At 27.1% G+C, this 15614-nt stretch overlaps 1 protein-coding gene across 2 annotated transcripts in view; it reads left to right on the top strand.

The window, feature by feature from the left end:
- The window catches only part of LOC107453216 (uncharacterized), a 144603-nt gene that overhangs the window by 95265 nt on the left and 33724 nt on the right, over window positions 1–15614 (top strand). For both annotated transcript variants that reach the window (XM_016069948.4, XM_016069949.4), the window contains exons 6-8: window positions 2080–2141; window positions 9481–9626; window positions 14451–14690. In XM_016069948.4, coding sequence (XP_015925434.2) covers window positions 2080–2141; window positions 9481–9626; window positions 14451–14690 — 448 coding nt within the window. The remainder of the gene's footprint in view (window positions 1–2079; window positions 2142–9480; window positions 9627–14450; window positions 14691–15614) is intronic.

Raw genomic sequence — 15614 nt, forward strand, 5'->3', positions numbered from 1 at the left:
CAATCAGACAGAAAAGTGCCAAAGATAAAGAGCAAAGCAGGCGCTTTGAAAATATGCAATAGAATGGCGTCAAATCCACTCTCGACATACATTTACTTTTAGAGCAAGTTTTATATTAGGAAAGAAAGGCAAATAAATGGCCAATAAGATTTTTATTTGCACATAAAAGTGAATTTACTAAATATCTTAACCCTAGAATCTGTTTTTCTAATTTATTATATAGCAAAAAATGTCGATATTTTATCTAATTAAAGATTAAAATTAAATTAAATTCTATGAAATTTTTTTTCTTAACATCCTTTAAAAGGGAAGTAATTAATCCCCTATTAATGCAATGAGTGAAGCAGTTCCTTGTAATTAAAGGTCAATGCATCTCATTCATCAGCTACCGTTGATATCTTGTTTCTCAGACAAAATAACGTGTCCCACTGCACCTAAGATTAAGAAACAATGATTAATTAATGTCATTAAAAGAAAATTAAATATTTTTTAAGAAACAAGAATGTTGTTGAAATTCAAGAAAAGAAAAATCGCGAGACGTTAGGTTTTTTTTTTCTTTTAAGTATTGTCTCTCCTTTGTTAGAATTTTAAAAATGCTAAATCTCATCTTGTTGAGTTACTTTTTTTATTTTACTTGAACAAATTCCAATCATATTATGTTTTATTTTTTCTCAGGCTTCTGATCTTATAAGAAACTTAAAAAGGAAAAAAGAGAACGCTCTTATTTTATTAAGCTTATTATTCAATAAATTAAAAAAAGAACATTTTAAATGCTATTGACAAAAAAAGAGCAATTTCTTTATGTGCTAAAAAAACATATGTTAATTGGAAGTAAAAAGATAATTAAATTGAAAATAAAAAAAACACCGGATTCTTTATTCAGGAAAATTGTCAAAATTGTCATGCATATTCTAAAATCGTTTAAGGTAACAAAAAGTTTTGCGAAAGTTTTTATTAAGCTTATTATTCAATAAATTAAAAAAAGAACATTTAAAATGCTATTGACAAAAAAGAGCAATTTCTTTATGTGCTAAAAAAACATATGTTAATTGGAAGTAAAAAGATAATTAAATTGAAAATTAAAAAAAAGCACCGGATTCTTTATTCAGGAAAATTGTCAAAATTGTCATGCATATTCTAAAATCGTTTAAGGCAACAAAAAGTTTTGCGCTGAATTTTAAAACGTGGTTTAAATTACAGGAACTTTAAAGCGAAATTTTATTTTTAACAAGTATTTGTTATTTTTTGTTTTTCAAAGTTTTAAATACAAAGAAAGAATTCTATATTTTTTAAAGCTATATAATTTTAAGTAATATAATCTGAATTTTAGGAGAAATTGTTCAAATAATTTTTGAGAAATGAAAATTTAAAAAGACTTTTTTTTTGAAATTCTATCTCCCGGAAGCTATTCAACTAATTCCATTCAAAACTTGAATGGATTCCGATCATTCATGAATAAAACATTGAAAAGGAAAATGTGGAGCATTAACCTCCTTAACTTTACTGGCCCACAGCGAGTTTTGATGACTTTTTTCATTATTCTTGTTAGTGTAATGAAATTCAGAAATCAGCAAATCGGAGAATAACATGTTAATTAGAACATAACACAGACAGAGAGCAGCACAGTTGGAACGTGCACTGGGACAGGAGAAATAGAAAAGAAAATCAGAGAAACAGTATTTATAAAATTCGTGTATTTATAAAATTCTTGGGTTGAAACTTAATGTTCAATCAGAACATTCTGATAGCATGCGGACGTAATAGAAAGCTGCTTCAAATAAGTGCGATTAAAGATTTTCCTCAACAATTCCTTCAACGAACTTTTCTACGAAAAACAAAATCTTCTATCTAATCTTCTACCTACTGCTTGCATGATTTCAAATTATAGTTCATTTCTATAAAATCAATAATCTTTATTTCATTCTTCGAGTAAATTTTAATCCACTACAAACACATTTTTTACAATAATTCTGCCCTATCATTCATTTTTTACATGCAGAATATATACAGCTAATTTAATAGGTTATTGAATTGAAATTAATATATCATTTTCAATACTAATTTCTAATTTTCTTACAGCTTTTACAGCTATTCCAGCCAAGACTTTACAAGACAGAAAATTTGACAGTTTTGAGCTTCCAGTAAGAAATTTTATCATTATTGTTCGTTATAAATTTTTGAGTTAACGATTAGTATTTACGATCAGGTTCAGGTTACGATCAGGTTCATTTAAGTTGAGGTGAAACCGTATTTGTTAGCACATGAAACTTTTAAAATTATGGTTCAAAAATCAATGAATATTAAAAATAGTTAAGCGCAACTTTTATTGATATTCAATAAGATTTTTGAAATTAATATCAGTTAGTATTAAGTCTTAAAATTTTCAAAGTGTATAACAAAAATAAAGACAAATAATAATAATATAACAATAATAATAAAAATCAACAAAATAATTTTTCAAAATTTTCTTAAAGTAATTCAACTTTCAAGGCTCTGTGACTAATTTGTAATTCTGTTTCCGACATTTTTTCATGTATTTTATTCATGATGAAGTGATGTGATATGAACACGCGCCTAACTAAACGGCACCATTATATCCTAATTTCTCTTTGCATATAATTCACATAATTATAAGTTTCAGTACTCTACATCTAACTTGATGGCAGCATTTTGGCTACTCTTCTCGACAATAAACTAGTTCTTTTAACACAAATATTGCTGATCCCTTTAACTACAGAAGTTCTCTAAGATTAGTAAAATGTATACACCAAATACGACACGTACGTACTCTGAATCACTGTTTGTCATATTTCTAGCTGGGAGAATAATCAGTTCAATCAGTTTAATACCATGATCACATAAATGTGAACACTCCATACTTCCTTAGTATAGCACGATATTATATATGAAAAAAACCATTCTGGTTCCGAAGTCCCAAGATAATACAGACGTGATATCAATTTGGTACTTTCGTCTTACAGCTCATACTTGAGCGAATACGTACTGCTTTTCTTTGTATACTCTGTGGGGGTATATATATATATATATATATATATATATATATATATACACTATCTAGCCATTAATGACCGGGCACTGTGAACTTCGGTGGTGGAGGAATTATGGTGTGGTCCTGTTTCTCATGGTTTGGCTTTGGACCCTTGGTGTTAGTGCGTCGAACCATGAACGTAGAAGGGTATAGAGACATCCTGGACAATTCGGTGCTTCGCACCCTGTGGCAACAGTTCGGTAATGGCCCGTTTGTGTTTCAACACGATAACGCTGCCATCCATAAAGCACATGCCATCACGGACTGGTTTGATAAAATGGGGGTGCAAGAGCTTGACTGGCCATCCCAAAGTCCCGACATCAATCCAATTGAGCATCTCTGGGATGAGTTGGAGCGCCGATTGAGGGCCAGACCACAACGCCCCAAAACCACCACTCAGCTCTTCGCCATGTTTCAGGAGGAATGGCGGGCAATACCTGCCGCCGTGTACCAACACCTAGTGGATAGCCTTCCTAGAAGGGTTAAAGCTGTGATTCGGGAGCGTGGCGGCCCTACGCCCTACTGACTTGATACTAGCACCTCATGTATCCGAAATGAGGGTTGTCCGGTCATTAATGGCCAGATAGTGTATATATATAATAAATAATAAAATACAAGAAATAAGAAATAATAATAAATAATTAAATACCTCTTTTAATGAAATGAACAGAATTAAAAGAATGTGTAGTAATATTCATTTACGCAAAAAATCAAATCGATAAACTCCTTCAAAATTTGATATAAAACAATGGATACCCAACTAATGTAATAAAATTTTATATAAAATCATTGAATTAATCATATATTTTTGTGGATATATTTACTAAAAATTTCTTTGTTAATTTTTATAATTTTCCCATATGCAAATCCATTTCGGGTAAATCCATTGCCAAAATTATTTACTAAATAATTTCTTTGTTAATTTGTATAATTTTTCCATGCGCAAATCCATTTCGGGCAAATCCGTGGTTAAAATTATTTACTAAAAATTCCTTTACTAAATAATTTCCTTTGTTAATCTATATAATTTTTCGATGTGCAAATCCATATCGGGCAAATCCGTGGGTAAAATTGTTTTATAAAAATTTCTTTATTAATTTATACAATTTTTCCATGTGCAAATCCATTTCGGGAAAATCCGTGTTAAAATTATCTATTAAAAAATTTTTTTCCTTGATAATATATATAATTTTTCCATGCGCTAATCTATTTCGTGCAAATCCGTGGCTAAAATTATTTGCGAAACAGGCAATTTATGTTTCTCTTTTCTATTTTATATTTTTTCTTAAATAAACATCTATTTTCTAAAACTATTTATGGTCAATTTTTAAAATTATCCAGTATAATATTACCTTGCGCACATCCATTTCGGGCCCATCCTTGGTAACTAACAAATCAATGCACAGAATAGCAAATAACTTCAGCAGTGCAGTAAAAACGACACTTTACAGCCCTATTGTTACAATCAATTTGGGCTTTTGTTTTCATATTTTGTAATCTGGCAATCTTTCTGCGAAAACATTTTTAAATCATTCTTGAAAAATTTCCGTCCATGTAAGTTGATCTGATCTCGCTACTCGCTTTATAGTACATTTTTACTGTTTTCTCTTTTTTTTTTTCGATTTTTACATGTTATTTTTACTTTTTGTGTTCTATTTTATTTGTTGTAATTTTTAGAAAAAATTTTTTGAGTGCTCCTCACACTATTGTATTAATATATTTAGCTTTGGCTTCAGTGATACAATATCAGAAAGCGCTCTGTTTCACGGATATAATCGTGTAGGCTCATAAAAAGATTATATTTTTTTTTAGGCTTTTTTTTCCGGTTTTTTAAATACAATTTTATCCCCTTTTTTTAACCGTTGTTTGTTATTTTTTTACTTATTACTTATTATTTCCCCCTTTTTTCATATATTTTTAATTTCTCTTTGTTTTATTCTTCATTCTGAACTTATATTTATATATATATATATATATATATATATATATATATATATATATATATATATATTTAAATCATATACATTTCAAAAATAAATTATTAATTACACAATATTATACTATAATTTAAGAAAATTAAGACTAAAAATACCAAATTCTTATTTACGTAGAAATAGATGGAATACTTGCAATTTAAAATTTGGATAATAGATTACAAAATACGGCTGATAGAAACTAATTTGAAACTCCCCTGCTCGAAAAGCCCTAGGAAGTAGTCTATTCTGCTAAAGATTCGGAATTGCAGAATTAGAACACTTTGTATCCAGTATACCAATTATCACAGCACTATTCTAAGCCTAAGTTCAAACCATCAATGATTATTTAGTCTATCATACACTTCTATGTGATACACATTGTTCCATTCATGAGATATCTGTTAGAGATCTGTTTAACTATATTCATTCGAATTTCCTGGTGATGTCAGAATTGGCTCTAGCGCTTGCTAGTTATTAAGGAGAACCATCGTGTTTGTCAAAAGCCATGCCAGTAGTAGTATATAAAGTTTGTAAAAATATTTTATTTGAAAAAGAGATATCGAAAGTCAGAAAAAAGCTATATTTTCTTAAATTTTTGGAATGTAACGAAACGTAGTTAAAAATTATATTTCTCTTATTAAGAATTTCAACAACATCAATTTAGTAACAGCAATTTTCTTTAAGAAACAAAAAAAAAATGATTAATTTTTTTTCCTAGAATTTTTTTTTGAAATCAGAAATTGACTTTAAGGAAATGTTATTAAAGTTCAGCTTATTTCAGATTAAATCAGAGGGAAATTAAATTTAAAAGTAAAATATTGTATTTTCTTTCTTCAGTAAACACTCGATTTATGCAATTCTGAATTTCAAATGTTTAATTGTAAGAAAAAAATTATCAATTACTTATCCTGGAATTTCTTGGTAAACGAGCGATATGAAAAATAAAATGATTAATTTATAACAGCTGTTAAATAATTTTTGTTCATGTACGTCTAAAATCCAGTGTAAAGAGAATTGCATATTACGAGCAGTCCATAAATATCTCATAAAAAATGCTAATGAAGACAAAAAATGTATATTCATACCAAGTTAAAAACTGCTAGTTTTCCACTATTACAACACATTTGTTTTAAGTGAACGACATTTTTCTGCCGTTTAATATTGAGAAAATATTATACACAAAAATATGAGACAAAAATCGTATAGATACAGAAAAATTAGTAATTTTCTTAAAAAAAGTCAGATACCCGGTTGATTTCTGAATGCCTGATCTTTAATCTCTGCAAGAATAAATAGGTTTCTAATTTCCTTGCTTTTAAAACGAGAATTATAATTAATGGATATATTAATCCATTGATCTCTATAAAGATCTTATTGTCATAGAGAATCTTACAGGTAAAATATTGCAAAAATAAATTTCAGAGGTTAAACCAGCATATTTTTGTGCTTATTCAAATATGGTATTAGACCAAGGAATCAGTAGTCTTACCTAAATCTTAATAAAGGGTATCCTAATTTATTGACATCTTTATTATCCAATTTCAATTCTGATATTATTCTCCAAGAAATTCTTAGAAGTAGATTCTACTAGAAATGAAAAGTAGAATGAAAAACAGCCTAATTTGTCCTTTGATTCAGGTATAAGAACAAAAAATAGCTTTCTCTTTCAATGCTTCAATGGTGAGTCTCTTATGGATATCTTAATCCCATAATCTGTATAAACATCTTAATCTTATGGTAACAAAAATCAGCGTTGTTTTTTTTTTCAAAAAAATTCTATTTCTAGAAATGCCGGGCTTTATTCTCTTAGAGAATTAATTGATATTTCATTCCCATGTTTTAATAATTGGAATCATAATGAATGGATTTATTAATCGCTTAACCTCTGTAAAGATCTTATTGTCGTAATGAATCTTACAAGCACTATCTATATCTATCTAAGTCTTATTAAAGGATATCCAAATCTTTGGATATCTTAATTATGTAATCTCTATTCAGACATTATTCTCTTAGAGAATCTTAAAATCAAAGTCTACCAAAAATGGAAAGCGGAATGTAAAATAGCCCAACTTGTTCTTAGGTTCAAGTAGGGAGGGTATAAGACTGAAGAATGGTTATCTCTTTCTAAGTCATAACGAAGAGTATCTTTATCTATGAGTCTCTTTATCCCATAATATATATATATATATATATATATATATATATATATATATATATATATATATATATATATATATATATATATATATATATATATATATATATATATATATATATATATATATATATATATATATATATATATATATATATATATATATATATTGTTTGAATGAATGAAAAATAACAGCGTTTGAACTTTGATTCAAATATTGTAACGAAGCGAAAAACTTGTCGAAAATTATTAGAATTCATGCGAAAGCAACTAAAATTTGTCATTCTGCTTTCCATTTTTGGTAGACTTTGCTTTTAAGATTTTCTAAGCGAATAATGTCTGAATAGAGATTACATAATTAAGATATCCAAATATTAGGATATCCATTATTAAGACCTAGAGAGAAATATATAGTGCTTGTAAGATTCATTACTATAATAAGATCTTTCTAATATTTGACATAATTATAATAATGGAAGGCAATTAATTAATAGCAAAATATAGTATTACCAATAAATTACTTTTCCTAACACTTCAATACACTTGCTACTTTATGATGCTTGCATTTTTTCTTATAAGAAGTAAACTCATGTACACAAGATTTTACAGTATAGTATAAATTCCTTCTGTTATTATTTTAGTTTTACTAAAAGCTGTATCAAAACGCTGTCGAGAAAAGTGGAGTTGGATCAGAAAAGGGAAGACGGGATTAAAGAGAGGCGTTGTTTCCGACATTTTGATGGATAGCGGAAATTCCTGATACTTATTATTGATTGCCTGCTCTTACTAAATTTTTCCTTAAAATATTTTTCGGCATCTTCAGAGTTTTTTTCCCTGAATCATATCAGGATTTTGAATTAAATTCAGTAAACCATATGAGCATAAGAAAATATATCGAGCTATTGGCGCGTAAGTCATTTAATGATAGAACTGACATAAGTGTAAAAAATATTTATGCCCTTGCGTATTTCTTAGGGCCATCCAAAAGGAGAGTTAAACTTTTCCATTGTAATTTTTAAAAATTGCTATTCATTTAGCGTAGATGTTTTTAATCAATTGAGATTACTACTTAATCAGAAGAATTCTTTCAACGTCGGAAAATTTGAACTAAAATATGGTGTTAATTAGCTGTTACAATTCATGATCTTAAATTGTAAATCTATGTTCAAGTTGGTATATATTCAAGAATGTCTGAAGTTTATGTTCAAATCGGTTTAATATAGTTTATGTTCTAGTTGGTAATCAGTTTAGCAAACTTACTCAAATGTCACACACAGTTTCACAAAAAATCAAAAGATGTAAAGCTTCAACGTGCTCTGACAAAAGTACACTTTGCTAATTGTCTTTTATTGTAATAAAATAAACTTCGCAACTACAAAATGTTTTTTTATTGAATACTTCAATCGTGTTTTGAAACTTCTTAAGGTTTCACAGTACGCAACAAATGACCAAAATATCGAAAACATTTTATAGGTTATAATAAAACTTCTAACTATTTCAGATGCACTGAAAATCGAAATCATCTCTCTATCAACGTTTTTAAAAAAGTTATGAATGATTTTAGATTGTCCTAATACAGAAATTTGCACATCAGACAGACTTTAAAATGTTTATTCTCATAGATGATAATTTTGTGTTTTAATCTTAACTAAATCCCTAAGGAATTTTTTTTAATTTAAGATAAAGCTTTGAAATAAATTTTTTTACCCCAAGTATAATGCACTTATTTAAACTATGCATGGAATTATCATTTTATGAGGTACCATAATTTTTACAGCATGTTAGATATACCTAATAAGAATTTTTTTACTTTTTTTTCTACTTTTTTAAAAAATAATCTATAAAAAATATTTTAATTGATATGTCAGTAAATTAATGCACAAAATTGTTAAGATGAATATTGTAAGTACTAAAAAAGATTTTTTTGAAATTATATTAAAATGAAAAAGCCTTAAAAATTTAAAATTTTGATTTTTTTTTTCAAATTTTTTTTTAAATTTTAAAAAATTTGGCAGACTTAATTATTTTTTGAGGATAAATTATTGATTATAAGTTAAATGAGCATGTAAAGCATACACAAAATGAATGATTACACCTTTATTTAAAAAAAAATTGTTGCAAAGGTACTGTGTTATAAAAAGATTATAAAAGTTATAAAAAGATTGTGTTTTAGTTAATGTAGTGTATTTTAGGCATTTAAAACTTTTAATTCGATCTATTCGTAAATTTTTTTTTCTAAATAGATTTAATGTTCATATTTCATATTATTCGATGATAGTTTTAATTTTTCTCTTTTATAGACCAGGGGCTGTTGTCCAGTTTCATTTCTTTGGAGAGAAAGAGGATAGCCATCAAGCAAAGAGTATAATGGAAGAAGCTTTAAAATTTAAATCCATAGGAAAGTATGCCGTAGATAGAAACTACATAAGCTTCGAATGGGAGCCAGGTAAGAGTGCTTTTTTTAAAAAAAAAATGTAGAGACTTAGAGCAAAGATGGATTTTATAAAATTTTATTGTCAGTTGTCAAATACATATTCCAAAATAAAATAGCATTTTGTCACGGCTTTTCTCTGCCATACCCAATTGTCCTTAAATATCACTGAGGAGCTTTTTTTTCTGTTACATGAGATTTTTAAATAGATCTTAGATGCTGATTTCAAATCCGTCGGGTTCTCTCTCTGTCTTTAAAATTGATATTTTCAGTGTGATTTTTTTTCGTCGAAATATACAAGTTTGAAAACTCGATATCTAACAGGGGGTTGTGTAAATCTTAAGACGAACTTCTAGGGGAGTTAGGGCGCATCATCAAGATTAAAATTTTCTAGGAACCTACAAAGTGTCTTCAAGGTGGCTTTCCTATACCAAACTGTTTTTTCTTGTGCTTCTTAACAGTTCATAAAAGATAAGCGCCCCTAGCCACATACGATGACATTTCTTGAATACAGGGATTTATTGGTTCCTATGAAATTTTTATCCTGATTATATGCTCCTCCGGAAGTTTGTCATAAGAGTTACTGAATCCTCAGTTAAATATAACGTTTTTAAACTTACGACAAAAATAGGCCGAAATTGCGATTAAAAAATCTGTAGATGCAAGGCGAGTTTAAGATTTAAAACCCTCACACACAAAATAGATCAAGTAATTGCAACAATGCAACAAATACGTGCATATTTTTTTGAGCTCTAAGGAACGGATAAAATTTATAATTTACAGAAACAAAAATATTTAATAAGGAATAGATTTATAGCTATATAAATCCTTAAAAATGAAATGATTTCGATAGTTTGTTTAAAAAATTAATAGGACTTTAAATATTACGTTATATGCACATTTTCAATTTTCTCTGAAAACAACTTTTCATAATTACAGATTGTTGTTCTTTTTCAACCACAAAATGTATATTCCCTTTAAAAGTAATTACATTTTATTGATTGCCGACATTTCAGGATAACGTTAACCATACACTTTAAAGGCAGCCGAGAGAAATAAAAGTACTAGAGATAATCTTTTAAAGATCAATAACGCCGCAAGATTCTTTCTAGATCATCAATCTCCGATTGAAATTTCCTTCCTAATGTTCTATTTTCTCTTAAAGAAAATGAAGAACTCTACCGATTTGTGTGAACTCGTTAAGTACTTTTTTTTTTACTGAAGGAATTCCTTTACAATCAAGACATTGTTATTGTAATTTAATTGTGCGGTTTGAACAAAGTGAAAACAGTATAATGTGAAAGATATTTGCTTTCATTTGTATGGTTAGATTTGATAGTTTGATAAAAAAAATTATAGGCAAACTTTGAAATATGAACTGTAGATCTTTTCCAAACAAATTGCAGAATGTGCTTCTGAAAGTCATTTGTATGAATTGGTTTTTGTTGTGATCTAGCCGAGGTCGTAATTTTATTAAAACTACAGTTAAGATAGAAATAAACTATTTGCTTCTTTTATTGATTAAAAAGACAAAAAGAAATTTCTCTGATGAATTCTGCTAGTAATAATGTTGTTCGTAATTTTTGCTTTCAGACTTATGCTCTTCGTAACATATATTTTTATTTTTTTTCAATAAAAAAATTATTAATTTTGAGTAACTTAAAGTCAGATAAAATAATATATGTAAGATATAACTGCTACAGTTTGCTTTTACATTGCTTATAAATTAGAATCGATAAAAATAAAAAGAATAGTTTTTGTGTGCATGTTTCACTTGCATATATATATATATATATATATATATATATATATATAAACAAAAATGCTTGTTTACGAATTCCTTTTCAGATCACAAACTTCAGATTTATACAACAGTTTAAAACATAATAAAATTCTGCCTGGGATCTTTTTCAGTACATTGAAATCTGCAGATAATGCAACACTTGTCTATAAATTTGTTTTACATAACGCTAGCTTAAATTATAATAATTGTTTTCGTGTGAAATTTATCATTATTTCTTAGTTGGAACATTTTAAATATCAAAAAAATTTTCTCGTTCGTAAATTCTTTAATGATTCAAGCCATAGTTTTTAAACTACAGAAAGTTAAAATCACATACAATACGAATGCATACAATGACGATTCACATACAATATCACATACAATGACGATTCAGTATTTAACGATGTACTGGAATTAACAGAAGAAGTATTTACTTTTTTAAGTTGTTTTAAATGCATTAAAGTGTACTCTAGCCTAGTGTATTATACCAAGTAAAGAAATTTTTATTTTTCTACTTAAGAATATGAAAACATTACAAACTTCTTACTTAAGCATGTACAGGCAATAACTTGCTACTTAAGAATATAAAAACATTATGAAAGTAGGAAATAACATTCAAAATAACAAAAAAGTGATTTAAAAAGGAAAAGAACTATCGGGATTGATTTCGAAGAAAAAACTTAATAACACTAATTTGGTTAAACAAAATGTTGAGCATTTTTTAAATGTTGTGGACTATAAAAAGGATATAACCATCAATACAGTTAGATATAGAAAAATACTCTTTATAAAGCTATGGAGAGAAAAGAAATCCCGGTAAAATTACCATATTTTTATGGTCATGACAGTTTTAGTTAATGAAAACATAATTCTGTTAAACAAAAGTAAAATAGACTGTATTCTTTATTAATTTCGTAGGGTAACGGTTAAGTGGAAAAACTATTTTTTTTTTTTGAAAAATTCTAATTACCACACGAGTAATAAAAAGACAAAAATCGAAGGTAAATTTGAACAAATAAATTACTTTTATGCCATGCTCTAAGGTATCATGATATAATTAACATATTTTGTCATAGTTACTATCAAACAGCATGATAATAAATCCATTTTGTATTCTTAAGTTTACCAAACGTCTTTACAAATGTTCTTCGGTAAATGTACTAACAAAATATTTGAATTTCGCGAACAACTGGATTCCGCATTTTTCTGTTTCCCACTTTTTTATTTAATTCCAAATAACATTGTTATTTTGATAATTTATTCGGTAAAAATGCATACAATTTCCCAATTACGTTTAAAGTAAAGTTTTCTCTCAAAATGAGGTTTACAAAAATTTTATATTGCCATATATCCTTTTTTTAAAAAAAGAAATCTAAAAGGAATCTTTCTATTAAAAAATAAATTCTTTTTATCAAAACATTTTAAACCTCCTTTCTTGTTTTAAATTAATTCATTTAATTTAAATTGCAGACATATATCCATAATTTTTTTTTCTTCTTTCTATTCTGAATCCTTAGAATTCCTTTTGATTCTGGATGCAATTGAATTTCATAAATTATCTAATTTCTAAGAAAGCGTGTATTAAATCCATTTTTCTTTCTCATCAAATATTATCTGGAATCAATCCACCCGAGATGTTTTTTTAAGACATTACATTTGTTGCGCTTTCCGAAATTGACTTTAAGTGAATGACAGGATTTTGCGAGCATTTTCCTGTTCATAGAATTTCTCGTTAAGTACCATTCCCATTGTATACAAGTTGCAAATTGTTGATCATTTACAATAGAAATTGTTTTCTTTATAACTGATCAGGTAAAAAGAAACTTAAAACTACATTTAAATCATATGTTAGGTTGCACAGTTTTCAGTCAAAATCAAGACTAAACAAGAATCCATGTAAAATATCAAAATTATTTGTGTTTAAAATATATGCAACATCCTTTATATAGTAAATTCTTTCAATCTAAAGAGAAGACATATTTCCATAATTAGATATTTTTTCCTATCTTGAAACCTCAGAATTCATTATCCCTTAAAAACCAATTACTTTTTTTCGATTGCCTAAATTCCGAGAAAACATTAACCATGCACTCTAAAGAAGCCAAGGAAAAACAAAAGTGCTATAGATGATCATTTAAAAGATCAATAATGCCACAAGCCTTACACAGCATCATCAATCCTCGATTGAAATTCTCTTCTAAATGCTCCATTATTTCTAAAAAGGAAATTAAGTATAGACCTTTTTCGGGTGTATACGTTAAACAAATTTCTCACTTAAAGAGCTTCATTCCTTCCAGCCGTTATTATCTTAATTTAGTATCCCATTTTGTACAAGGTTAGTGTAATATGTTTCCAATGTCTTTCACCAAAATGCATTTTCGAGATTCATAAGCAATTGCCCTTTTTTACTGTTTTAATTGTACAAGTTTCTTTTTAGTTTAACTTGTTTCTTAAGATCCTGAAAGATTACTATTAATTTTAAAAAAAAATCATATACAATTAATCAAATTATTTCAAAAAATCAATTATTGATGATAAAATTGTGAAGAGTTGTTTATTTTTATATGATTTCTTACTATTCCTGCTGTCATCACGATGTTAATATTTTATTCCTATTTCTATCAATAATACAATAATATAGGCAAAATTAAGAATTGGAAAAAGCATACATTTTTAAAAAAAAGAGGAATATATATATATATATATATATATATATATATATATATATATATATATATATATATATATATATATATATATATATATATATATATATATATATATATATATATATATATATATATATATATATATATATGCATATATATATATATATATATATATATATATATATATATATATATATATATATATATATATATATATATATATATATATATATATATATATATATAAATATATATATAAATATATATATATATATATATATATATATATGGGAAATATTTTTTCTGAGTAAAATAAATAACTTTATTTAAATTTATAATATAAGAAAACATAATGATTGCAATTGATTTATAATTATACTTTAACAGCTTTAAGCATACAAAGCATTGAAGCATCCGAAAAAATGCCTGTAGTTGAAGGATCAGAGATGAATCTTGCTTGTGTTACCCAGGGATCGAGTGCTATGCAAGTTCGATGGTTCAAGGATGGGGCTGCTATCAATGTTCAAACATCCTACCGCAATATGTGGACAACCTTAGTTCCAAAAAACTCAAAAGACCAGTATACTGTTATTTTAGGTTTTGAAAAAGCTACGATCCATGATTCAGGTATGTACTAGTTTGAAATAAAAACGTTTGTATTTTAATATACCAATTTTTTTTACAGAACTGAATCTGGTGTTAAAATAATAATATTTAAGAACATAATATTTCGGCTGTATGATAGCATATTGAAAACATCATGCTTAACTGTATCATTTATGGGGTATTCACGATCATAACGCTGGATAATAAAAATTTCCAATATTTTAACAGATCCTAATTACTTGAGTATCGCTGATTTCAAATCTTCAATTGGTTTCTCTCTCGAAAATACAGTTTTTTTAATGATAATTTTAGTCTATTTTTAGTCGATTTGTATAGGTTAAAGACGGTATACATAACAAAAGAAAACGTAAATGTTGCAATAGGTTATAAAAGGAGTAAAGGTTTATCATCAGGACTAAAATTTAATAGAAACCTTTGACCGTAAATGTCATACGCCGTTTAAGGCGCCTCCCTATTATCAACTATTTCTTTTTGTACTTCAAAACAGGTCATAACAGGAAGACATCCCCACCCGCGTACAATTATATTTTCGGGCATAGGTTCCAATCCAATCATTATCCCCTAGAAGTTTGTAGAAACATTTACGCGACTCACTTTTACATATAATGTTTTTAAACTTGAACATTTCAACAAAAAAATAAACTTAAAATGTCATTTTAAAAACCTTGTAGCTTTTTGAGCAAAATTTATTTCAGATTCAAAATTCCCACACCCGAATTAGGCATGATCAAGAATTTGTATAAATGTAAAAAAATATATAAATAAATAGAAATTGTGCGTCCCATTGTAATCTGAAAGTAAAACAGAAGTAAAACAAAATTGCAAACATTTAATACACTCGAAACAACAAAATAGAAGAAAAAACTTGTTTGGTTCAAGATTTTATTGATTTTAATGTCATAAAAAATTTTTTGTCACAAACTA

The sequence above is a fragment of the Parasteatoda tepidariorum genome, chromosome 3, assembly GCF_982258835.1.
Source record: "Parasteatoda tepidariorum strain Cologne lab strain chromosome 3, Ptep-v5.0, whole genome shotgun sequence".
NCBI classification, from domain to species: Eukaryota; Metazoa; Arthropoda; class Arachnida; order Araneae; family Theridiidae; genus Parasteatoda; species Parasteatoda tepidariorum.